The sequence below is a fragment of the Platalea leucorodia genome (genome assembly GCF_965183815.1).
Source record: "Platalea leucorodia genome assembly, chromosome: 3".
Taxonomy (NCBI): Eukaryota; Metazoa; Chordata; class Aves; order Pelecaniformes; family Threskiornithidae; genus Platalea; species Platalea leucorodia.
In genome coordinates this window covers 49,438,372-49,465,877 of record NC_138825.1, presented here as the reverse complement: position 1 = coordinate 49,465,877, position 27,506 = coordinate 49,438,372, and the positions used below count along the sequence as shown (strand labels likewise).

At 37.4% G+C, this 27,506-nt stretch overlaps 1 protein-coding gene across 3 annotated transcripts in view; it reads left to right on the top strand.

The window, feature by feature from the left end:
- AFDN (afadin, adherens junction formation factor) overlaps positions 1 to 27,506 on the top strand; it is a 134,676-nt gene that overhangs the window by 83,082 nt on the left and 24,088 nt on the right. For all 3 annotated transcript variants that reach the window (XM_082307955.1, XM_082307954.1, XM_082307953.1), the window contains exons 20-22: positions 1,929 to 2,127; positions 3,887 to 3,990; positions 6,537 to 6,623. In XM_082307955.1, coding sequence (XP_082164081.1) covers positions 1,929 to 2,127; positions 3,887 to 3,990; positions 6,537 to 6,623 — 390 coding nt within the window. The remainder of the gene's footprint in view (positions 1 to 1,928; positions 2,128 to 3,886; positions 3,991 to 6,536; positions 6,624 to 27,506) is intronic.

Sequence of the window (27,506 nt, the reverse complement as noted above, 5' to 3'; positions counted from 1 at the left end):
GTGCTAGATTTGACAGGTCATCTTTGTGTCAGAGGGAGAGTTACAACATGGCTAGTTTGTCCTGTTGTGGAGAAGTTGTATTTGTGACTTCTTTGCTCCTTGCTATGAAAAAGACTTGTATACTCAAATTCTGACTTACTGCTGCCAAATCTGGAAAATTTCAAGGCTTGGAATTTGTTCAAAGGAATGTAAATGTATTTACTTCTACATACTTTAGTTTGATAATTCTTTTAAAAATTAGCACCTTTTATGGTAAAAAGGCCCTTCTTGAAGAGCAATTCTGCAGACAGCCTGGATTTATCTAACTTCTCCCTGGAAATTTGCTGAAACTGAACATTTGGATGAGAACACTTGCATAGTTTTGTCTCAGCTGTGTTCTGCATTGTGCTCCAGTAATAAAATTGTTGTATCAGACTTACAGATTCTGAGTTGCACATTAGCTTAACTGGGGTGAGATTAAGACCACACTCTTAAGCTGGTCTTGGGAGCCAGGTAGAAGCTGTAGAAAGAGACTGGAAATCACATCTGAATCTTTGGTAAATCAAATCCTTGTAGTAAAGGAATCTATATGTAATATTTGTAGCGGCATCAGATAAATTAATTATAGTAATTCTGTCTTGATGCTAGCAAAATCACACATCTATGGGGTGAGTTCTCTTCCAGAAAGAATGCTGGTTAACTAGAGGTAAAGATACTTTTAAGTATTGGTGTTGTCTGCTCATTCAAACATAGTGATGAGTCAAACCTGGCATGATTTCTTGGTTCCTGAGGCAGAGCATGCAACTTGGAAGAGCCTGAGTGCTCAGAGAATTACTACTTACATCATTTTAAAAAGTTGCCTGTAACTTTTTTTTATTTCACGTAACAACAGAATACTATCATGCTAAAACTTAGGCTAGCCTAAGGCATATAAGATAACAGAAAAATGGAGGAACTGCTTGAGGAGAGGGAGAGAAGAACCTTTTCATTGTGCACTCTTCTGAGTGATTTGGGATAAATAGAAGAATGTAGAAACACAGAGTGCTGCTTGGACTTTTACTTTTCACAAAGTTGTTAGGAATTTTGATTTTTGTTAACTTCTGAATTAATTTTCCTCAGTTCATACAACGTAGTAACAGATATCCTACTGAAATCTTACAGATTTCTCTGAAATGTAGAAGGAAGACTACTGTGTGCTACATGCAACCACAATAGCTACATTGTGAAAAGTGCACCGGTTTCATAGAGCTTTTTGTGATATTAGGCGGAACAGTTGTGCACCAAATGTAAAACTTTGAAGTTCCTTGGTGCACCTTAAGTGATCCTGCTCTTGTGTTGTGTGCTTCTGCAGTGTTATTTAAAAAATAGATATGTACCTGAAGGGATCCTTCACGTTATACTGAGCTCCCAGGAAATGTAGAATTAAATTAGTTTTATAAAAGTTCCAAACAAGGGAACTGTATATGCCATTGGTCCTCTGTGGGTATATGTGTCCTGGTGGAGCTGAAAATCCTGCTTTACACAAGTTGTCTGTTTCCTTTCTGTATATTTAGTCTTACAGAAGTATATATATATATATATATATATACACTCAACAGAGTGACAAAATTTTAAAGCTGCCTGTGATTCCACCTCTGCACTTGCATGTTCTCTGCTATATCTTTTTAAATACAGCTCTCGCATCAAGTAAAAACATGTACCACAAGTTTTGAAAATACTGACGTAAAAATAAATGCTTCTGTTACGTTCTCTAACTACATATGGGATTTAATCAAATAAAGAACACAGCGTACTGACTGTACATAGTGGAGCCGAAGAAGTTTTATATCTGATAATTTATTTTCCAGATTCCTTTTTCTTGCAGTATTAGTATTTTCTAAATGCTAGGTTTTCTTCCTTAATGAAAATTATCCCTTTATAGTAACAATGTCTTTCTGCCTTCTGTCCAGGAATTGATAGAGAACGTAGTAACTGTTGCAGAAAATACGGCTGATGAACTTGCTCGCAGTGATGGCCGAGAAGTCCAACTGGAAGAGGATCCTGACTTACAGCTACCTTTTCTTTTACCAGAAGATGGTTATTCCTGCGATGTTGTCAGGAATGTTCCCAGTGGTTTACAAGAATTTTTAGATCCACTCTGTCAGAGAGGTTAGTTCATCTGTTGTTTTACAATGATCTTCTTTTTTTGGTGTAGAGAACACAGAATGCAAAAAAAAATTTAGTTAAATGTAAACCACTTTCTTTTTCTTTATGTATGTTTCAATCTTTTTATACTGTGTTTTTCAAGTGTTTACTTTTGCAACCCATAAAAAGCATGCAGGATATTTTAATCCTTACCCTTTCTCCTTGTCCCTTTCATTCACTTTCAAGGTTCTAAATAAGCAGTGCTGAGTTACTAGTGTCTACTGAAACTTTGTTTTGCCTTTGCTCCAGACCTTTTTTTGGATTTTGATGCTGGAACAGCAAAAATTTACATAAATGTAAATTTTGTAATACTTCAAAAATTTCACAGTCAACTTACTTTTAAAGCTAATGTGAATTAGATAGTTAAGTCACTTTTTTTTACTCATCACCTGCTTCCATATAACATTAAAAACCATGAGCTTAAAATAATTCTTTTAATATTCATCAACATAAGAATGTATGGTTTGGGCATTTGAAGTCCAACAAAATTTCAGATTATGAGTAGAGAGCTCTTGCAGTTGGCCAAAAGTGACCTAAACTTGAGAAGGTAAAGCAGGGGGTCTGTCAGAGCATTTACAGTGAATGAACAAGTTATGATCCTTATTTTGTGCTACTCAATTTTATTAGAAGCTTTTTTGTTACATATTTCTTAATAATTTTCTGCTTAAAAAGCAGTTGTTTAAAAATTTCCACAGGGATATCACGGTAGGTAGGACAGCAAAGGATGCTATCAACAAAGCAGATTTACTCTATCCTACAGTGAAGTTTTGCAATTGTTGGTTCCAACTTAGTTTATAGAAAAGCCATATTCTTGCATTTAAAAAAAAAAAAATAGTAGGAAACTGACTGCTTTGAAAGTACAGTGAGTTACAGAGCATGTAGTCTTGAGACTAAAGATGACTAGTAGAATAAATGCTTTAATTAGTAAGTATAACTAATTTGCCATACAAATGTCTGTGTAGTTATTACAAGTAAGGCCTGTTAATGCATACATTCAAAATTTTACTTTTTAGGTACCCCTTAAATTATGCTGAGGGACTGGTTTGTAGTAAATCAGTGTAAACTGAATTGCTGAAAGATGGTCTTTGTGAGGAGGAGAATCTCATCTATTTGGATGGAGTGATTTGTAATTTGGCTGTGATGTGGGTTTTCACTGTCCCTGATTTAGGAGGCAATGTTGGATACCTCAGCTGCTGTGGCTCGTTTTTTCAAAATTCTAGGAATTCCTCAATTAACAAAAAATAAAACAAACAAAACCATACTTTTAATTGCATGGTTGCATTAAAAACAGTAATGAGTCCAGGCGAAGCCAAATCTCTGCTGATACTGGTTAGCTAAACTCTGCAAAGCAGAAGATTCCTGTGGTGCTGTCTTTGAATTCAGAGTTCTGGTGGCTTCTATTCTAAAAGATGACTTGGTGTTTCATGTCTCTTTTGAGTCTGGTTGGTACAAGCAATGTTTTGCAGCCCAGGAGTTTTCTATGAGCTTGTAGTGTTTTTGAATCCATACGTTTCTCAGAAGCAGGAGCTATAGAACTGTAGGATTTTGTAGATACCATAAAATTGCAGTGAAGCACATGGCATCTAAGATGCAAGATTCAACACAGTAATGAATATAAAAAGATAAATACTGCTATTTGGTATTTCCTTGTGGCAGGCTATTTGATTTTAATTAATCTGTTGAGAAAATACCATGACTATGTTGATGTTACTTTCTCTTTTAGGTTTTTGTAGACTAACACCTCATCCACGGTCACCAGGCACGTGGACGATATACTTTGAGGGTGCAGACTATGAAAGTCACCTGTCACATGAGAATGCTGAGCTAGTAAGTATTGATTCAGTGAATAATTGTCAAAACTGGTGTCTTGGCAAGCCATTGTGTTTTATGTGATGTGTTTTAATGTTTATTAGAAAGAACAGGCTTCATCATTAAACATTTAGTTCATCAGTGATTTAGTGAATTTAAGGAACTATTTGCAGGTTTTTTGTAAGTCAGTGTTTTCCGAGGCTGTGGCATGATAAAATTCTCACGTAAGCAAACTTTGTCGTGTTCCCCCACCCTAGGGGTAAACAGTGAAGAAATTCCTTTTAAACACAGCAAAAATATATATGGACATGCATCTGTAAATAACTTGTAATGCTAATGGAGCTGCAGGCTGCTTTTATTTATAAGCTGGCAGTTACCAACCAAATGTTTAGTATTAAGCTGTAATCTCGTACTTTTTTTTTTCTGCTAGTTTTCAGGAAAAATTCTTCAATTTTCCTTTTCATTATACTAAATAAAGAAGGGTTTCACTTCGGTGTGAGGTGGCTTTTTTCTGTTGTAGTTTCTTTGTTTGTTTTATGTTGGTTTTTTTGTGCCAAGGGTTTTTTTTTTGTGGTTGGTTTGGGGTTTTTTTTGAATATGTGATAACCAAGAATATCAAAGTTACAGAACAACTTGGTTTTGGAAAGATGGTGGCTTTATGTGAAATAATTTTTAGAGCAACTAAACAGAAATAGCTTCATATTTATAATTGATATTTCAATGAAATCAGGAAGGCCAACATGAAACTAGAATTAATGTTCCTAATGCCTTTTGTGAAAAATACTTGCCCCTCACTATTCAGAGGGACCTGAAAGCTTTATTTACTCTGTTCAGAACCCAACATTTGTTAGATGACATTATACAGTGTTGCTGCAGTGGCCTGAAGAACGTGTTCACGGAAGAGAGCATCTCCTGAATCTGTATGACTGATACAGCAGAGCCCAGTCTTGAACTGATAAGCCAGGCTCTACAGGCTTGGTATCTTGGTAAATGAGCGTTTGACTGAGGAATATATAGCAGAGACATTCTTGAGACATCATGGTCTTCCTCCTCCCTTTGTTGCTCTAAAGAAATGCATTCTTTAGAGCGAGTGGAAACAAAAATCATCTGAACTTACACTAGGCTCTTGCTGTTCCTCATACTAAGAAAAAGCTAAAATAGAGTTCTGACCAGTCTTCTTAGAAAGGCTTGATAAAGAAATGCAGAATGAGTGGATGTTATTATTTCATTCATCCATGGAAAATGAGTACCACATAAGGCTGTTCAAATAACTTGATCTAATCATTCTTCTTTCTGGTGCATGTATGTTAATTGAATGAGAGTTCTAAAAGCCTATAGTCTTGATGTCTGAGCAGTGCTCTAAATGCTGGTTCACAAATCACCTCTTGGTGGAACATGTCTACATAATCTAAATACTACGTAAAAGTTCCATTTTATAGCTGTGATGTCTCTCTCTGCCCCCCCGCCCTCCCCAGCCAAAACTATTCTCACAATTCTGCTTCTGTTGGTAGTCTGGCCTAGGCAGTCCTCAAATTTTCACTGAAGAATTTCTTTGATTCTTAGACCAAGAGAGAAATTCAGTATAGACTAATGGCAAAGGTATGTTCCTAGGGGCTTACCTTTTCCAGTGTGTATGTTTTTTGTTGAATTACTTAATGTTTCTATTTAAATTAATGGAAAAAATCCTGAATAAAGTAGGAACAGATTCTGTTCTTTTGCCATCCTTGGCACAAGAGTGCTAGAATACTCCTAGCTTAAAAGCTACTTCCTTTTCTAATACTTGAACTTAATCAAAAAGTGTTAATATATTTTTTTTTTTTAATTAATTTCCTTTTGCTTATATTTTTACTTTGTCATAGGTCTTGTGAAACTTGCAGTTAGCAGGTTTTAATATGAATACAAGCCTGGGTGCTTTAACTTTCATGCTTCAGCTAATGAAGACTGTGATGGCAACTTTTTGAGTAGAGGGAACTGGCAATGTTGCAGAGATTAAAAAAAAATAAATTACTGAACATGTTTAGGGGCTAGGCCTGTATTTGACTTACGGAGTTTTCAGAAGTGAAAATTTTTGGAACTGTCTTTTAAGGCTTTGAAATTAATTGGCCTCTTACTATCTTTGCAGAATTATCTTCTGGATGCAGCACTAGAAACTGAGCTCTGTGTAGATCACCCTCACCTCTCTAACAGGGGCCTACCGAGTCTAAACTTCAGTTTTCATTAAAAGTTACTACAGTTTGATAGAGCTGTTACATTTCAAATTGTTAATCATTAATAATCTCTTTACTGAATTAGAGAAGGAGAAACAACAGGTAGACTTCAAAGCTTCAGCAGTGTTCATAACGCAGGTGTAGTACTTGATAATGTGAATTCATATTAATCAAATGTTAGAGAGTCTACCTTTAAAATGGAGTACCAGACATATTATTTAGGGTGTGAGATCTGCTGCTGCACTAACAACTTAGTTTTGATTGTAGATGAACTATTTTGCACAGTAATCTTCCTAGCCTAGCAGTGAATATGAACTGTTGTCTTTTTTTTATTCTTTTCCCTTCTCTGTTTGATAGGCTCAGCCTTTGAGGAAAGAACCTGAAATTATTACTGTAACACTAAAAAAACAAAATGGAATGGGCCTGAGCATTGTTGCTGCCAAGGTATGGAAGTCAGTTTGTGTAGGGCTTATTGAAAAAAAGCTGCTTTTTTTTTTTTTTTTTAGCAGCCTACTGTGGAAAATGTTAATGGAAAAATGTATTTCCTTTAAGTTTGTTGTGCACATCATGTTGATCATACTTTTATTCTGGCTGGGGAATGTTTCTGTAAAATACACAGACGTGAGCAGTACAAGGGGAAACATAATATGGATGTAGTTATTATGACATTTAAGTTTAAATCTCTACTATGGGATTATTCATTTTCAGAGCCAAAAATTGGCAGTGTAATTAAATGGAATTAATAAACAGGCTTATTTAGCACTTCTGCTGAAAAGTAGCAGAAGCATCTAGGAAAGAAAAGCAGTAAATAGAAAGAATAAAATGTGTGGTGGTTTGTTTTGTTTGTTTTTTTTTTTTTTAATTTGATGAATAAATAAAACAGTTCAAATATATACATTAATGTTTCTATACTTACTGCTATGAAGACGAACGCCTTATCTTTTGCACAGTGTACAGAAGCATGTATGACTTCAATTTTTCTGCTTTATAGTAGAGAGCTATAGCGTATTAAGTAGCTTGGTGAAGGAGGGTGTACCTGTTGCCCTGACTTGCCGAAATCATGGGTGTATGCTGCTCTTAGTAGCACTAGTTAGTAATGTACAGAATGCACATACAAGTCCAGCCACCAGATGGAGGACTCCACTAGTTGGTTGGTTTTTGCTTTATTAACTGGGTCACATAGCAGACATAATATTTGAGTTTTAAGCTTGTTATAAACTATGCAATGGTGATATCCAAAAGTCCTTGTTGTAGTGATGTGGTGTACAGCAGATAGAACAAGTCTTTCCTAATGTCTCTTCGCTGTGTAGTACATGGAACTTAAGAATGCTGCAGTACTCCTTGGTACTTATTGCATGGGCTGAAAACATGATTGTTCTACTGCTTTTAAGTTATCATCTCACATAGTTAATTGCTTCTAAACAGCACTATTTTTTTTTTTTTTTCCTAAAACTTTGCTCATTTCATAGTCTGTTCTTGAAACAGTAATCTTGCATGGTATTAGCTTCTAAGATTTATTTCTGACATCTGTAGAGGAATACCAGGTGTCAGGTGTATGTTGCTAACAATCAGCAGTTATTGAGGAAACTATTCAGTACCTGAAAAATGTAACTCAATATTCTGCTCTTATTTTGGTGGAGTGGGTTAATAATTTGAGAAGCAAATACTAGATCTTGAGATACGCCAGATTAAATACGTATCAGACTTCTGACCGCCATCTGCATTTCTGTTGAATGTTTCAAAATGTGCAGTGGAAATTTTTTTTTTTTTTTTTTTTTCACTTTAAACTGTGAAATCTGATTTCTCATGCAGAGAGAAGCAGGATATAGCAGGGGAAAAAAGTTTCCCTTTTCACTGGAGCTGGCTGGCTTCTATACGTTGTTTTAACAGCTGATGCTCTTAATTTCCATTAGCAGTCTGTAACAGTGGTACTGGTCAGCGTGTAAGCTTGATTTGAAAGTTTTTTACAAGTTATTTAACCAATTTCATGATTTCTTTAACATGTTCAGTGATGGAAGCAGCAGTCTTCATGTCAGCACAGTTGCAGAAACACTCACTGGTTCAGGCCGTGATTGCGTTTCATCTTGCTGCTGTGTGCCTGTCGCAGTATTGGAATTCTGATTTTAAAACGGTTATGCCTTAAATCTCGATCTGAAATAAGCAAGAGGCATATTTTTATTTCGGTTTCAGTGTACGTAGAACAGAAACTGTTGCTTAATTTGAAGTCAGCAGAATGTTCATTGGATAGAAAAAATTCATCTCATATTAAGTGTTGAAACAAGTTGCTGTAATAGTTAAATAGGATTATTTTCAAGGGGTTATTTCAAGGGGTTCAGAGTTGCTTATTGTAAGTAATTAACAGCATGTTTTTCCGTAATAAGCTTCATAAAACCAACAGAGTAAGGAAGAATACACAGGCATTAATTTTCTCAATCTGGCCAGAGCAGAACAGAACAGATTAGAGAATTGAGTGAGTGTGACTGAGAAGCTGGCAATAGTGAGTGGATTTTTTTCTTTCTATTCCTATCTTGTTGACTTTTACTAATAATTTTTCCAACATGTCTCAAGTCATGTATCTTTTACCAGCGTAAAAATTAAAATTCAAATTTTTTTCCTGCGGCTGAGGAAAATGGAAGAAGTTGTCCAGTAGACTACTTGTTAAAATTTTCTAAACATAAACTGGATAGAATATCTGAAATGAGAGGGAGAGGCAAGTGTGAGAATAGATTACGGTTTTTCTAACTTTTTTAATAGTAAAAGGTTGGCTATCAAATGCTCATATGAAAGTACCTTGTAGTTGAAGAAATGAAAGGTCATATTCTGTTTCAGAAATAGACAGTTACTGCTGCCGTGCACAGGATCCCAGTTTGATTGCTGACCCAGTTACGTTTATTGAACTATTGGTTTCTAGCATGCTTGAAAAGTGCTGTAATAAAAGAACATGAGCGGCTGGTCAACAGGTGGCCCTGCTCCAACCAGTGAAAGACAACCCTGAAAGTATTCAGCTTTGGTTAAGAAAACAGTTGGTTTTTTCCTGTGATGTGACAAACCAGTTGCTCTCAGTAACATGCTGTGAGAATCCCTTTGCCCCCCATCAGTGCTGACCTGCCTTTCTTGTTACATCTTAATGGGCTCCTCACACTTGTCACTGGCTTTGGATGAAGTTGATTAAAATGTAGGCTGGTGATATTCTGGAGATGGGTGAAATGGGCAGATTCTCAGAGATCATAAATAAAAAATAATTCCTACTGACTGCTTTTCTTCCTTCTACCCATTGCAAAAAATTGATGCTTTCCTAGTAATCTCTGCTCATCTCTAAGGAAACATCTAATGAATTTATCCTTTGATAATTCTTGGCATTTTTATTAGTTTGCAGGGTTTTGTAGATAAATAAAGTCTGTGCCAATTAAGAGTTTTAATGGGGAAATTAGATACCATACCTTACATACCCCTTCCACACCAAGTGTTCTTAATTACCAAATGATTGTCACACCATCTCTGCTGCAATCGAAAAGGACGATTGGAGTTGAAGCTAAGGTTATACAAGCAGAGAAGTGATGCAGCTTGCATTGAAATGCTGTGCACCTGCTTATTCTTGATAGGTGGTTTCAGTTTGTGATACTAGGTGATGGCAAACGCATTGGCATTAATGTGAAAACAAAACCGAAGGAGGTGTGTCAAGGAGTATATGAAAGTGTTAGGTCCATGGGGAACCCTGTATTTGATCCTCTTTCCACCTAATGACAGGTAAAATGTTGAAGTGCGTTACTTCTAATTAAATAAAATATGAGTAGTTGTGAAATAGAAGTTTTATGGGCCTGCCAGGAGTGCTGTAGAGAGCAGAAATGCTGCGTATCACCTAGTCCACCTCACTTCGCTGTAAGGGTGTTTCCTGAGGCAGGCCAGCCCCTTTGAGCAACCGTGTAGTGAGCATGTACGCTATATGCAAACATACCAGAGAAAACAAGTTTAGTTGTGAAACAGCTGTTAGCTGCCAGAGCACTGTAAACAGTGTTGTGTTTGTTTGGGATTTGTTTTGGTTTTTTAAATTGGGAAAATACCTAACAGCATTTCTTAAACTGAATACTTTACGCAGATTTTTATTTAAAGTTAAATTGCATAGCTCCAGATGTGATCCAAAAAGGTAACTTGTTGTTCTGCCCTTTCGTAGGTGTTGCATGTTTTCTTACAGTAATACTCCTGTAGCTTTACTAGCAGTAGCTTTTGTAATAGGCGTATGGAAACGTCGTTGGTAGGAGTGGTCGAGCATCGGGAGCAGGATTGCTTTTTGAGGTTGTGTGCAGAATCTGGTTGCTCTAACCCTGAAAGATGTTTTGATGTTAAAAGCTGCCTGACTCCCAACCACATTGTGGTTAAGTTTTTATGAAATCCAGATGATTTGGAAGCAGCGTGTGCATGCAGTTTACTTTAAAAATATATCGCTTTTTGGGGGCTTTTGCATGTGACTTCTTAGCCATCTGTGGGCCAGCACATTGCTTCCTGTTTAATTTGGAGGTTTTTTGTCTTTTGTACAAAAGGGCTCCCTTCTTGTTTTTCCTAGCAGTTTTCAAAGTTTAATAAAGCCTCTAAAGTAAATGGCAGTCAGAACAGCATAACTGATTACGTAAGAGCCTGAATATTGTATTGGTTATAGCTGGTGTTGATAAACGCTACACTGTGTCATAGCATCCAGCTCCGAGTTATCTTGATGGGTATCTTGGAAAATCCTGCAGACTAGAGCGGTAGTTGCTGTTGAGGGCTGAAAGAGAAGTGGAGAACTGTTTTTTTTTCTTTCAAGGATCTGTAGTCCCGGAGATCAAAATGTGGTTTTCTGTTGTTGGAAGAACAGAATCCATGGTAAGTCTGTTCAGGTTTCTGTTGGGACTGTTTTTCTCTGAAGTTTTAAATACTATCCCTGTACTTTTCCCTGCTCTCCTGCTTGTTTAAACCTGCCAGTAGTTACTTGTTCATGTAGCAACAATGTAATGCAGCATGCAGTTAAATATAGTCAGATGTTAGTAGCTAACTTTCTTAAATCTATAAAGAAAAGACTAATTTTTTAGCTTGTTCTTCATATGCACTTCTCAAATTTGTGGAAGTGACTATTAATATTAAAAGTTTCAGGTGTGATAACTGCTGTTTTACTGTGGCAGAGCATGAATAGCATGACCTGTGATCTGTTTACTTGTCATATTAGTTGGCTTTAATCCAGGTTTCTCTAAAAGTCTGTTTTCCCCTTACAAAGTCTTAGTAGAATAATTCAAATTGACACCCCAAACAGTACCTGTAAGATTTTTAATACTCTGTAGACCCTTCTGAAAAGACCAGAACATGCAAATACGTTGCAGTTAGGGTATCTTATGTTCAACATATTCACAGAGTAGAGCATTTAATACTGTTTAGATTGCTACTGCACAAAAGAAAGGATTCTCGTGTTCTGCAAGAACGATAGAGCAGGTTTTGTTGATTCATCTTCGCATGCTGGTTGTATTCATTAGTATGCTACGATTTAGTCCTTTAAAGCGTGGCACACTTCTGCTTCTTGCTCAGTCATCTTTTGTTAGTGTAACAGAAAAAGTTACCTTAAAATATATACAAGCGCCATAAAATACATATGTATATGCCCCTACTGGCTTATAAATCAGAGTGTATTTTCTAGGGTTTTTTAATAGATGGTCAGATTAAATATCTTCATAGCGCTTGCTAAAATAGGATGAGATGGTGATAAGGTGTTTCTTTTTTAATAGAAGTGTTTCAGACACTGAGTGTGACAGCTCATCAATAAATATTCAGGGGAAGGGGCTTACTTTTCTAAAAACAAGTGTATGGCATCTTAACCATAAATAATTCATATTATTTGGCAACCTTGATTGTTCTTAAGGTTTAATTAAATCATTCTAAGTCGCTTCATTTTCTAAAGCATTGCTTGTCATTTTATATTTAACAGTCAATTTAAGGTGTTAAATGTAAGGAGGGTTTGAGACTACCAGGAATATCAACTTTGATGTGAAATTTTTCTGAACGTTTATTCTACAAATATCTTGTAGGTGATCTATGTAGAAGGAGCAGGCTTAAACATTAATTTAAAAATCTTCTCTCCTCCTCCCCCCCCCCCCCCCCCCCCCCAAAAAAAAAAATTAGGGTTATAGTTAATAATACTATAATTTGATTCTCTGTACTCTGTGTTTGCAAATATAGACAGTTGATGGGATTTTTTTTTTTTAACTGTTTGTTAGCTCTTTGCTTGTGTTCCAGGTCTTAAGATTTCTTAAGCTTTCTGATACCTCAGTATCTGAAGTCTTCTTTGTGTGTGTGTGCGTGTGTGTGTAAATCACATCAGTGATCTGAACTACTGATGTTGCCTTAACAGGCTTCTTAGGAGGAATTTAGGAAAAATGCAGTATTTAATTGTCATTTCCAGCACAGATTTCTCAGTCTCGCAGGAAGAAGAAAGTATGTAAGTTGCCACTTTAGTCTTCATCATGAACAAAATAAGTAGCTGTGTGTTAGCGATTTGCCTGTTTCTTGTTGATTTGTGACTTCCAGCGGAGTTTTTGGTTAAATTTTGGTACCTTGTAGAAGTTCTATACAATTTTGCTAATACTTTCATATGCTGTGTAAAAACTAAAGCTTATGTCAGCACAGTGTCATTTTTCTTCTCACTAGCTGTGAGGCCGCAGCTCTGCTCCTGTAGAGTGTTTTTATCTTTTTTTAAATTTGCTTATATTTAGATTGATACTGCAAGTGGGTCACCCAGACATTTGTATTTAATGCCTTCTGGAACAAAGTGGGTTTTAAAATCCAGTTCCTCCAGTTCCTCCTTGCACTAATACCTCCTGTATGCGGGCACTTGCTAGCAAGCCTGCAAAAGTTACAGTGCACACAGGCTTTAGCTAGAATTCCCCTACCAGACTTCATTCAATTCTGGCATTCAAATAACTTCCAAAATTCCATTTAGATACATGTTAATACAGCATATTAATTTTAAATTTTTTACTCCTATTACTGAAAAAGACTTTCAGAAGTTAACAAGTTCTGTGTAGACTTTCTTCTGTATGAATAATGCTCTTAATTGGAGTAGAAATTTAGGCGCTTAACAGTACGTGATAGTGTACGCACTGATACTGGATGAAGCTGTATCCCTCTGAAACCGCAGAGCAGCGTTACGTGGAAGATGGTGCTGTGGGTTTTTTTATCAGTTGTAACTTGTCCTTAACTATAGAGCCAAGAGCCTTTTCTTCGAAAAAGTGCAAAGATACAGGGTGGGGTTTTTTTCCAAACCAGATTGCCCAGAATGTCTTGCCTGTAAAGACCTATCCACGGACCGAATTAAGAAGAGGCATTAGTTCAGAGTTGCCTTAGCAGGGAAGACCGTCACAGCATCTGCAGTGCGACTTGTGGATTGGTAGATAACTGAATAGCCCTTAGTGTGTCACTGCTCGTACAGTATTTATAGCAAATGTACATTAAAAAGTTAACCCTTTCTTTGGGGCAATAGAGCTCAAGCAATATATTTTCCTTGAGCTCAACAAAAGTTTTTTCCTTTGAAACAAAAGAAGTAATGGAATCAGGTTCATGTATTTAATTTCGTTTGCTAAAAATTGAGTGGTTTTATGCATTTTTAGAATCTCATTTGAAACTTAAGTTGCAGCGTTTGTAATATAATAATAATAATAACAACAACAACAACAACCACCACCACCCTTTTCAGAAAGGTTAAGAAAGACTGATGAATGAAACTTGCTTAGTCTTTTATGAATGTTGTATATGAAGCATTTTCCTTTTACTTGCCACTTCTCCTGTTTCATGAGAGCAAGAGTAAAGTACGGTTAGGTAGGAACTGTTGTGTACTTGATTCCAGTCTCAGAATGAGACCTTAGGCCAATTGCTTTAGCTAGTTCATTTAGTTGCTTTGGTTTTCATCAAAGAAAGTATCTTTTAGAAAGCACTCAATTTCCAAAGTGTGAGAGAAATGACGTGTTACAAATTGATACACTTCTGTCTAGCAGAGAAGACACTACAGCTATTTGTGTCAGCATGCCTGCTTTCCATGTTTATCTAATTGCCTTATTAAGGTTTCCGAATACCATAATTTGTGGGGATTTTTTGTTGTTTCAGGTTTGTTTTTGGTTTTGTTTTGTTTTTTAAAAGACTACATATGCACAAGACTACACTACTGCATGTTTTATTAATGCCATTTCAGGAAGTCCGTTACAGAACATCCTGGGTTCTTTTGGTCTTTTATCTCCTGGGAGAAGCACGCTTTAGGAAGATAGAGGGTATATTCACTTGCTTGCTTTGTGTGCAAGTCAATCTTGATTGCAAACATTCTTTTATAAAACAGTAATAGGTAACCTTTATTCCATTAAAGAGAACAACAAAACTCTTCAGTCCTTTCTCTTTACTCCCTTTGAGGCTATCTGTAAATGGAGCTTCTGGATACACTGGATGTGAAGTTTCTAGGTTGTCAGATACTTCAGAGTCCTGTGGTATTGTACTGCTTGCAATCTAGCTTTTTTTCCTCTGACTACTAAGACGCTTATTTTTAATCTGTTTTCCCACCCAGTGCAACTTAAAGCTACAACGGAATTGTTCATAGATGTTAAATGCTTGATGTTTCTTTGCCTGTGAATAATGTTGATTGTCCCCTAAGTTTGAATCTCCACTGCCTGTTTTGTTCAGTTGGAAATGTTTTGCCCACTTGTGATGTAGTTTGTCCAGCTCCAAAAATGTTTGGTTTCCCCCACCACCACCGTGGAGGAGAATTTGAGAGGGGAAAGCAGAAGTTTACATATGTGGAGCATGGGTCAGTTTTAAAATTCTTTTAAGTCAGGGTATGATGTGACTCATAGCAGCTGTAGCCACAACTAACAGACCGGTTTTACCTACAGTAGGCTGGTTTACCTCATTTATATTTGAAAGTTATATAGGGCATGCTATGAAGTAGTTTGTCTAATGATGACAGATTTCCAAAGTCTCTACATTGGTCTTGAGGTGGCTGAGGCCTTCGCTTCCTCTGACAAAGTGGTTTTTTTTCTGATCTTCAAGTCCAGAGATGGTTGCCCTCACTTAGAGGCGGGACCAGTAGCTACAAAGTTGGTCTTTCTTATTCCTCTGGGCTGACGGCAAGTAATTCAATGAGTTGTAGATGTATTACGTTCAGTACATAAAGTAGATAAATACGTACTCATCCAGGTACAACCTACAAAATGCATGCAGCTTTAGGGAATGTGAGTGTTTGGGTGATCAGAAACCTTTGCTTTTTCCTCCTAGAGAGTACATTTGTAAACTGGCTGCATAGTTTAGTAAACTGGTATTCTTGAAAATACTTATAAGCTTGGGATATTTAAATGCTTCTAGACTAATTCTTGCCAGGGAGCTCAGGCTGAGACTTGATTCTGCTGCATAAACTTGCCTTTAAGAGTGTTTATAAAAACTTAAGAGATCTTCTGTGTAAACTTCAGTCTGGAATCAGAGAATTAGCCTTGATAAAAATCAGTAAAATCTACTCTGGGTGTAGGCAGATAAAAGTTTTCAGGCCTCATGGCTGGTATCAGGCTTGATAGCTACGTTTCTGTCCTGTTTTGTTTAAAGGCATTTTAGTTGCAGGGATTCATTCTGGTTTTAAAGTGTTTCATTTTTATGAAATACAGCAGAAACTTAATAAAAAAGACTGACTTGGGGAAAGAGTGTCATCCTTGAAATCTTATGAGAGATACCAGGTCCTAATATTTCAGCAAGGTATATTTGTGTATGTATATACATACACATATATGTGACATCTACATTATTAAAATGAAATCTTTTTTAATGTTTGCATGTCTTGAAAATTATTTATTTTTAAAAAATCTACAGTGGTTTATATGAACCATTGGAGTGTTTTGACATGTTAGTTTTGGTATCTGAAGCCACTTAAATTGGAATATTACTTTGAAAAGGTTGGTAGCTGTATGACGCTTTTTTGTGGATTCAGTCAAACTGCAATTGGAGAATGAAGGATACCTTCACTTCAGGACTACTTTTTCATGTTACTATTTATGTGAAGCTTGAAACTATTTAAATATTCATGTATTTAAGACAGATATCTTCAAGTCAGTATTGAAAGGTCATTAGGAAGACTTTCTTGCATTTTGTGTAAATACAAGTAGTTAATACATGTAACGTTTTAAACAAAAACAACTTGTTATTGAAGTGTATTTTTTTTTCTTTAATCAAATGTGATTCTGCCAGTCTTTATTGAAAGCTGTTCATTGCTCCAGTTTTATTGGAGTGATAAATAAAGTATGTGAAGCTAGACAGGTATGAGCAAATGATGGTTTAGAACAGGTAACGACAAGACTTCACTGTTAATTGTCTGGAGCATTACCGGTTTGGTTAGGTGCCGTACCTGCAGGTGTGTTTTGCAGATGCATAGTTTTTCCTTAATTACTTAATACTGCAATTTTACTGTCATTCCTAACAACTGGAAAAGTGGTTTTGTAATAGTTTTCATAGTTTTAATTCTAATGATAGGTATTGGAATAACTAGGTCATCCTACAGATCTACTAAAACTGCAAGAATATTACTAACCTCACAGAAAGTACAGCTAGTTTGTGATCCACCTAAGCTAGTTGTGGGGCATGATGTTTGAGGAAGGGAGTAGATTAACTGCTAAGGGGCTATCACCTCGTCGACAGACGGACCTTCCTTCCCACCCTGATACCTTTGCACTGGGGTGCTGGTGGGGCTGCACAGTGTCTCAGCGCCTCCAGCCCATCACGCCGCTGGTGGCAGGTCCCCTCGTGGTGTGGCACGGCATGGGTGGCTCGCCTGGCAGCCCGGCTGTGTGTTGACGCTCACTAGAAGGAGCTGCCTGTTGTTTCCACCATGCCGTTACGGCTGCTTGTCCTGGCAAATACCAGACGGGAAGGAGGAGCAGGCAAGATTTCTTCTGCCTGCTTTTACTGCTTCTGTGGTGACTGACTCACCAGCTCGTGGGCTAGCTGTGATGTTGCCATTAGGAAAACTCTATCTGATGTTCTTGTTCTTCAAACTGCTACTTTATATACAGCTGCGCTCTATGGCGTGCTCCGATTTTATGGCTGATGTAATGTACGTAAGCCAAATTTCCCTGTGTGTGTTGCTGACAAGGAAGTCTTACAAAACTCATCTTTGTGACATAGCAACGCTAGCAATAAAATCCGTTCTCCTTACATATTTTCTTTAATTCTGTAATTTTTATTAATTCATTACTACTATAGTCTTATACATCCTCAATTTTGCACTCTTCTGACGTAGGAGTAGTTGTTTCTTTTTTCAGATCAGTGTAGCTTATCTTGTTCTTTTCCTTATTGGTCTGATTACTCCATAGAAGTGGCTGTAATTTTTTTTTAATGCTGGCTCTTCTATTTCTATAGTTCTCGTAGTAAGTTTTGAAGCAAACGCAGTATTTTGGGCGCAGTCCTGTTAGAGCAAGGAGGAGCTTGCAAAATAACCCTAACTGTGAAAACAAGTATGGACTACTATACACTGATATGTTGCTTGATAGATGGCCCAGATGATAAGCAGATGCGATGGAAAATGTCTTGTTTCTTGTTAGGCTGTCTCAAAAGCTGAGGTTAGATTGCATTATCCAACTCGGTCCTTTGGCTTCTTTAACATGACAGAATTTTTGTAGTCAAGCAGAGAACCGTACCAGGCTTAAAAGGGGCAAATGCCCACCTGGACAACAAGTATGAAATCTTTGCATACCTTTGCCATAAGTCTTAGTGAGCTGAGCATATTTTTGTATCTTTCGACACATCAAATGTATGATTGACTTTGCTGTGTTTCACCAACTTTGTTTTCCTTCCATCCTCCTGCTCCTAGTGAATTTCCAGAATTTTATTTTTTTTTTTTGAGGTTGCAGTCTGTGTGACTTGAAGAGTGGAAATCCCATAAATAAAGCTAATATTTGGGGGGTTTGTAACTTTCTTCACCTTCCAGGTACTCTTTTAATGAGGGAATCTACTGTTCAACTCGTCTTTTCTTTTTACTTTTTCTTTTCCCTTCCCTGCCCTGTGTCAGTGCCGTGAATCTTACAATATATTGTGTCAGCATACTAGAGACTGAAGTTACGCTGACCAGAGGTGCCAAAATTGCTCTTCAACTTCGAGGATTGCCATAGTTGCATGAATTTTCAGAACTTTTCTAATCTTTTAGGCCCTTCAGGAAAGTCATTCAGTCAATTAATTTGTTCATTTATTCAGTAAATTCTTTACTAAATTCCTTTATATCTGGTGATGTGTCCTGGGATACTAGCTTATGTTTTTCTAGTTGTCCTATTGCTTATTTAGAAGACATAATGAAAGTTTACAGAGTTTTTGTTACTTGTTAATTTCCCAAATATAAGTACTTAACAAGTACTTTTCCTGACTTAATAGGGAATGTGTATTTATAAAACCATATATTTCTGTATCTATCAATGTCATTTATATTATACGTGTAATAAATTTAAGAAGTTGTTGTGTCTCAGGTGAGATTTTAATGTTCACCCTTTTATTGTTTGCTCCGGTCTGTCTGAATTCATTAATCTAAGAGAGAGAGTTTTTTGAAAGAGCTGAAAGCTCCTGCTGAAGTTCCTGCTGGTTAACTGTGCTTTGCTCTGCAGTCTTTGGTCATATTTTGAGATTAAGTTCTGTTGATATTGTAAATGTATTGAGGGTCTGGGTTTTTTTGATTCCGTGTGATGGAGGAATGATAAAACATCCTCTAAAACAAATGATAACTACTGATATCTTTTCTCTCTTACACGTATGTATAAGCTACTTCTTTCCTGGTCATGAAATCCTCTCCTGTTTTAGTATTTATACATGTTAGTTTGTGGTTTGGGAATATAGTCTGCAATTTTAATTTCTTCTTCTAACAGGTCAGGGGGTTTTGCTTTGAAAAGAATTGATTTAGGAAGTTTTATAAGTTTTTTTAATAAAATATTCAATCTTTAGGTACTAGTGTGGGCACATCAACCTTTTCCTGATGAATTTATAGTGGTTTGGGGTTGAATTACAATATTTATGTATTTTACAGTGTTTGGGAGCTGAATTGCAATATTCATTTCATGTGTAGACTTTGTATGCAGAAGATTCAGTGTGAATGCATATGTAGGGCCTACCCAGACATTTGAGGAGGTCCCTTGTCAATTCAACTACAAATCACTAGAAAAATGTGTCTCTTGTTATTACAGATTGGAATGTAGCTGAACATTGTTGAACAATGCTTACACTAAACTAGGGCCTAATGAGTACCACTTCAATAATTTGAAGTTTTCATTGAATTTCAAAAGAAGAGTTGGATTTGCATGGACTATGCAACCTATGACCTCTGAACAGTACTGATATGAAACTCCCAACAATCATCCTCATCTAAATGTGTAATAAACTTAACAAGCTTCTCTGTCTTTTATTTTCTTGCTTTTATTTATATCCTTAGATTGTAATTTTAGACTCCATCTTGTAAAATTTTTCTGAACATGTTTTTGTTCTGTGATAAGAGCTATTTAAAACTAGGCTACCATGACAAAAATAAAGCTAGTCGTCTTTTCTGAAAGCTTACCTATACGGTGTATGTGGGCCACACAGATACAATAAAACCAGATCTAAAGGAAACAGAACTTCTGATGGAGTTTTAATTGCTGGGTTTATTGATAGCATTTCTTACCTCAGTGTCTTGCTTATCCTCTTGACTTGTAGCTCCTTTTATTCTTGCTCTGTTTCTTGGAGGAGGACGCATTGTTCATTTACTTTTTACAAGGCGGTCTGGTCACTTAAACAAATGTTTTCCCATACATTCTTTTCTTCATTTAGATTTAGGATAAAGACCTGAGTTACCACTGTAAGCAGACTTCTGTATGCAGAAGTATCCTGTGTTTGCCTTTACCTCTCATGTAGGATTAGAAGATCTATTAAAATTCCATCTAAATGCAAGAGAGTGTTCCTCATTGTCATAGAATTCCTGCAGCAACCTGTAAGTCACAGCAAATTTAGGATTAATTATTCTCATACTCTGACTAAACTTGCAAGTGCCGTATGTTAACATCTTTCAACTTTTGCTGTTTTAAAATATTAAATTACTTCTTAAGATAAGTGTCAGATGATAAAAAAAAATTCATACAGGTATTGCATCTCATGCAAATGCGTCTCTTCATTCTGAGTACTGGACCTAATAGTTTTCCTCAGTTTCCGACATGCATGGGCTGTGTACATCCAACTTAAAGATGAATAAGCTCAAGCATGGAGAAGATTATTCTCAGGGATCTTTTCATGTTTTTACTCAGACAGCTAATTAGGCTTCCTGGAAAAAAATGGGGACATTTTTATCCCATTGTGTAATTACATCAGTAAAGCTGTTCTGTTTTTTTTAACAGGATGTATTTACTTCAACTCAAGATACACCATTCATCTCCATCCCTTGCTAAAGTTAGGATGATTTGAATTTTTTATGTTTAGGAGGGGAATGGGTGGGCCTTGGCAAAGCTGGGAAGTGTCTTTTGGGTGTGCTTGCCATGCAGGCTATAAAAAGTTTAAAATCAAGATGTATTTCAAATGTTCATAACCTCCCCCCCCCCCGGTCACACTGGTCACCAAGTAGTGTAGTCTGAGGCTGCAGCAGAGAAACACTGATTGTTTTATGTCATGCTGTTTTAACCTGTTTGGGAATTACTTGGGCAGTGTTTAAACTGAAATATGCTCTATTGGGTCAAACTCCGTTGGTATTTTTTTTTGTATTGCCCATTAAAAAGAAGACTTCTGTACTGGAAGTTCACAGCTGTGATCTAAACATGGGCAAACTGTTCTTATGTTTAAAAGATGAACAATTCCTGGCTCTTACTCTCCTTCTTAAAGAGGGCTTTTGGATTTCTAGCAATAAAAAGCCCAGTTCGGGGTCTGATGTGAAAAGCCTACCTGATATTTGTCCTATATATTCACAGCTCCTGACAGTTACATTTGTTAGCGCAGGTACGCAGTTGCTGTAACCTGATGAAAGTTGGCACAACAGCTTAACAAGAATAATGTCACCCTCCCTTATTGATCCAGGCCCCTCCTAGCACCCCCCTTTCCTGTGCGGATATGAACAGTCATGCTCTGCTGTAAACAGTTTGAGGGAACTGATTTGGTTGAAAACAAAACTTTCATTTGGGAGGAGGGGGACTGGGGCTCAGCTTAGCCTTCGGCCAGGTCTGTCGTGGGACCTGCCACGAGGCGCTGGTGCCTGCGCAGGTCCAAGCACAAGACAGCATGGCAGCAGGCAGGTGGATTTTTTTCTGATGCTCTGTATGAGTTCACTGCTAGTGTCATTATAATTAATTTAGTATAACTGTTTTTTTAAAAAAATACTCAAATGTGTAAATAGTGCTTCACTGCTGGCCTTCAAATTTAGTTCTTTGTGCTTTATGCAGTTTTTATGATCTGTGTTGTTCTTTTGTACTGATTATTTTTTCTCATTTTGAAGGTCAGATCTAATGTACTCGAGGTATCAGAATTTTTAAATACCGTGTAATTCCCTTTCTTCAGTCCACAATTCACTGTTCTTCTAATTCTGATCAGCTAATATCTTCCTTAAAACTTGTTCCCCTGTGGTTCTCTGCTTTGGCTATGCATTGTAACAATAGGTAACATTCAGAGCTAAACAAAGGAGGTCTTCAGAGTAGAGTGTTATGCTCATGCAGTTCAGGAATATTGTCACCCAGGTGAACTGAAGCCTGTGTTGATGGCTTTTGATGTAATGATTGCACTTGTTTTGTAGAAGTGGTTCTTCCAGTTGAAAGCTGTGACTAAAAAGTGTAGCTGCTGATTTGGAAGCAATAAAGAAGTACCAGTAGGGTTGTGGTGTTTTTCAGTTATACACCTTGAAAATTTTCCTTAGATTATTACTTAACGGAAAGGATTTCCCCAATTTTTCCTTAAAAGGGTACTACTGTTTCACTTTCTGCTAGGATTGTGGGAAAATGTTGCTTCAAGTATGAAAGAAAAACAGGTAGATTGGTAGCACGAGAGAGTTTACTGCTATAGACGAGGCTTCTTTTTTCTTTTAGGATTTTTTTGCATGAGTTTTTGAAAAATACTTGTGAAGGTTTTGGGGGTTTTGTAATTGACTATACATATATTGGAGAAAATGTGCTCTAGGTTACTTAATCTTGGGGGAATAAACCATCTTTTTATGCTTACTACATTCTTGCTCTCCACAATCATCTATCTTCTCTACAGTTGTGTTCTGTGCAGACTAACAGATTTACAGATACACATGCTTTTGTTATTCATGATTGGAGAAAATAAAGTGAACTCAAAAGAACGTTTACCATATTACTGTTATTGATACACACACGTCATTGCTCTGTTTTGTTTGTGGGGGAATAGGTTTACTCATGTTGACCTTCACATTCCTTTGGGGAAAAAAAAAAGGCAGGTTAATAAGCAGTTTACAAAGAAACCTGTTTTATTGTAATGTCAGTAAATGCTAGGAGAAAAATTCATGTGGTGTATATGAGAATTTCGCTCATTTTGGAGTTTAGTATGCATGTCTAACCACATAGTAACATGCTTCTTGTGTCCTTAATAACTGTACATTTCCTTCTAATGCAGTCTCCTGGAAGGTGGAACCGAAGCAAAATTAAGTCTGTTTCAATAGAAATTAAGAATTTGGATTCAAATTACTCTAAAGCCTAGCGTAACAGTTGAAGGAAGATGATTAACTTTGAGGATGCTTACTGAGAGGTCTTCCCAAGCATAAGTGAGAGCACAGGCCTGTTGTGGGAAATACGTTAAATAGCATGTGAAGTAGGCAGAGAAGGAACTCATTTGTCCTAATAATATGTGAGTAGATGTGGTAGCTGATTAAGATTTTTGATGTAATCTGAATGGAGATTTATTTTTAAGTCCTCTTTTATGCTTTCAAAATTCATTAGTTTTGTATTAAGTGAGATGACTTGGAGCTAACACATCTGCTTGTAACTTCTCTTAGAAGAACAGGAAGGGGATTGACAAACTGTATAGGCTTCATAAAAGCATTAAAAAAGAAGGATCAGAGTAAAATGTCAACTCCAAATGGTAATGAAAAATTACTGTAAGGCTTAGAGTATAAGAACAGTTAGAGCAAAAATCTATCTGATCTGGTATCCTCCAGCTGTGGGGTATTTAGCCAAAGAACATAACAAAAGAAGTGTAAGATGGTTCCTCTTAGTTTCTAGCTTTCTCTAATTTCAGAATTTCCTTCAGAATATAATACATCTGTATAATTTTTTCTGAAAGCCCATGAAGGGCCATACCATCAATCTGTGATCTCTTTTGTGCATGTTTACACTTTGGCATCTACAGCAGTCTTGTTTCTGGCAGTTTCCCAATTTAATTATGCAATCCTATGGAAAATGTTCTCTTTTTTGTTGTTTTTTGTTTGTTTGTTTTGTTTTGTTTTGTTTGGCGTTTTGGTTTGGTTTGTTTTTTACTTTTTAACATATGCTAGCTGATAGCATGAGTAAGAAAGCTTTGTCAGCTGGCTGATTAGAGAGATGATAAATAACCCCATCTGTGCCACTCATAATCCCATAGACCTTAACTTCCTTGATTGTTGCTAAACTGAGGAGTCCATGTCTATTCAGCTGGTTCTCTCATGGAAACTGTTCCATGTTTCTGATCATCCTTGTTATCCTCTGAGCCTCAGAATAATCAGAATTGCAAACAGTTTGTGAACCTTTTAGATGTTTGGTGACCATGGTGGTTTCTGTTTTGTTTGTTCTTTTCTATTAGTTCTGTTGGCTTCCAGATACTTGAGCTGATATGTGAAGACAGCTCTGAAAACAGTAACTAAAAAGGTCTTTCTCAGGGAGTTAAAGCCAGCTTAGAAACTATTCTATGGATATTTGTGCAATTGTAAATGTTTATCTCATCACTGTCTGCAAACCAGTGCACATATCATGGGCTTAAACAGAAAGCTTCAACTTCATTTAATGTGCACTAACAATCATAATCAAGCATAAGAAAGGTGATATGTATGGATATAGTGTGTCTAATGTAATTTATGAATACCAAAGTCACAATCCCAAAATTGCTTGATTAATATGTGCACTGTTTAACGTGGCAATGCTCTTCCAAAGGCTTGCTGTTTCTCACCTAATCTTTGACTGTATTAGGCAGATCTTTGATTTACTGGACCCAAGGGGAATGAGATTCTTGCTAGCATCCTTTGAAGTTAGGACTGAATAAAAGCAGCATCAATCCCAACTGGCTTCAGAGTATATAAACCTAATCATCTTAATTTTCAGTTCCCAACAAGGGGAGGTGGTAACTGGTTCTGCTGACAGCGCCCTGATGGGGACTGGTGCCTTACAAGGTTGGAGCATTGCTTCACATTTGGACCAATGAAATACATATGCCCCCCTGCCCCTTATTGAGCCAGTGTTCAGCATCATGTGATCCTTCTCCAACCCTTGGTTTTAATTTAACCTGATAAATTTTCTGTATGGCAAATTTAGTTACATTATTGTTTGCCCTTTTTCTGGAACACTTACCCGCATGGTGAACAGCACATTCGTTTAGGGCTTCTCTGATGAGAAGACAAGGTGACCCGCTTAGTGGATGAGGGGAAGGCTGTGGATGTTGTCTACCTGGACTTTAGTAAAGCCTTTGACACTGTCTCCCACAGCATTCTCCTGGAGAAGCCGGCTGCTCATGGCTTGGATAAGTGCACTCTGCGCTGGGTTAAAAACTGGCTGGACAGCCAAGCCCAGAGAGTGGTGGTGAATGGAGTCAAATCCAGTTGGCGGCCGGTCACAAGTGGTGTTCCCCAGGGCTCAGTGTTGGGGCCGGTCCTGTTCAATGTCTTCATTGATGATCTGGATGAGGGGATCGAGTGCACCCTCAGTAAGTCTGCAGATGACACCAAGTTGGGCAGGAGTGTTGATCTGCTGGAGGGTAGGAAGGCCCTACAGAGGGACCTGGACAGGCTGGATCGTTGGGCCGGGGCCAATTCTATGAGATTCAACAAGGCTCAGTGCCAGGTCCTGCACTTGGGTCACAACAACCCCATGCAACGCTACAGGCTTGGGGAGGAGTGGCTGGAGAGCTGCCTGGTGGAAAAGACCTGGGGGTGTTGGCTGAGAGCCGCCTGAACATGAGCCAGCAGTGTGCTCAGGTGGCCAAGAGGGCCAATGGCATCCTGGCTTGTATCAGGAATAGTGTGGCCAGCAGGACCAGGGCCCCTGTACTGGGCACTGGTGAGGCCGCACCTCGAGTTCTGTGTTCAGTTTTGGGCCCCTCACTACAAGAAGGACATGGAGGTGCTGGAGCGTGTCCAAAGAAGGGCAACAAAGTTGGTGAAGGGTCTGGAGCACAAGTCTTGTGAGGAGCGGCTGAGGGAGCTGGGGTTGTTTAGCCTGGAGAAGAGGAGGCTGAGGGGAGACCTTATTGCTCTCTACAACTACCTGACAGGAGGTTGTAGCGAGGTGGGGGTCGGCCTCTTCTCCCAAGTAACAAACGATAGGACGAGAGGAAACGGCCTCAAGCTGCGCCAGGGGAAGTTTACATTGGATATTAGGAAAAATTTCTTCACTGAAAGGGTAGTCAGGCATTGGAACAGGCTGCCCAGGGACATGGTTGAGTCTCCATCCCTGGAGGTATTGAAAAGACGGGTAGATGTGGTGCTTGAGGACATGGTTTAGTGGTGGACTTGGCAGTGCTAGGTTAACAGTTGGACTCGATGATCTTAAGGGTCTTTTCCAACCTTAATGATTCCATGATTCTATGATAACTTCTGTTCCTTGTGAAAATGAGTAACTTCCTATCTGTTGTTTATCCGTTGTTGAACCAGTTATTAATATACAAGTTCCTTCTTATGCCATGTCACCTTCATGTCTTGAAGAACTCCTTGTAAGAGATCTTGCCCCATGTGTCCTGGAAGTCTAGGTGTTCTGTCAGCCAGATCATCCTTCGCCATGTGCTTCTTGGTTGCTCAGGGGAAAAAAGGAGATTTATGAAGCATGGTTTCATTTTTCATTATATTTATCTAGCTGTCTTCTGACTTGTATTTCTCATAACTTTAACCGATTTTTCTGCTATAAAGTTAAAAATATTCTGCAGTTACCTTGATGTTTCTTTTGAGTCCTTTAAAAAACAAACAAACAAAAAAGTAACTAAACTTTTTTTTTTTTAAATTGCCCTTACGTTCTTTCTAGGCAAAGGAAGTGTCCTTACTTCAGTTATTTATTGCAGATTTTTTCCTTTTTTTTTCTTTAAGTACAGCTTAAGCAATTATGAAAAATTTGGACATGTAGAATGTTAATCTGGAATCATGGGACTTGAAGTAATTCCTTTTCTGTGGCTTTTGAGTAAACATTGGGGATTAACTCAAGATTTAATGAATAACAGTTACGTTCTTCACCTGCTTAGAAAACCCATCTATAGCACTAGCTTTTGAATAATCTTCACCTTGATTTTTATTTTACTTTATTAGAATGGTAGGAGCAATCAATGCTTTTGCTGCCAAAAGGGGGGGGGGGGGGGGGGGGCGAAGAGTTGGAAAAGCTGGGGGAAAAAAAGGAGGAGGAGGTTGCATATTCAATATCAAAGCAACTTGGGAGCTTACTTTAGAAAATGACCTTCCATTGAAAACTGTGCTCTGTTGAAAACTTAGCACTCTTCTTCCAAGTGACTTGCAGAGTAAAATGGCATGGTTTGCTACAGTAGATAATGAAATCACAAGTAATTGTCTTACATTGTAAGTGACAATTTAAAGGTTTGCGATACTAACATTTAGACCGATCTGTGTGGTGTCTTGTGAGCTGGAGCATGTAGGTGACACAACAGCATGGCTTGAATAGATGCTTATGTTCTCTTGTCTTGAATCTGTTGGTTGTCGCGCTGTAAGTTCACTGTTAACAGTCCTTTAAAAGTTTAGCAGAATACTCTGAGGCACATGTTTTATGAACAAAATGGCATGATTTTGCAGTAGACTTAAATATTGGCTCTGTCAATTCTAAAAGACTTATTGATTATAACGTCTACTTTACTTGTTTATTGTAAAACTAGAGGCACTGTTTGTTCCTTTACACTAGCTCCTTTACAATCCTGACGAATGTAAAAAGCATTTTCTATTCCTTTTTCTTGTAATCTGCAATTTACCTTGTTTCATTTGGGTATTACCAAGGGAAACAGTGCAATCTTTTGGAACATGATACACAGCTGTATTAAAAATAATAACATGCATGTAAAAGTGCAAATAAGTATTTCTTATTAGAAGGGGATTAGAACAAACTTCTAAAGTATAAGTTTTAGTTAATGTATTTTCTTTCGTATTCAAGCTTGCATTAAGACCAAATATTC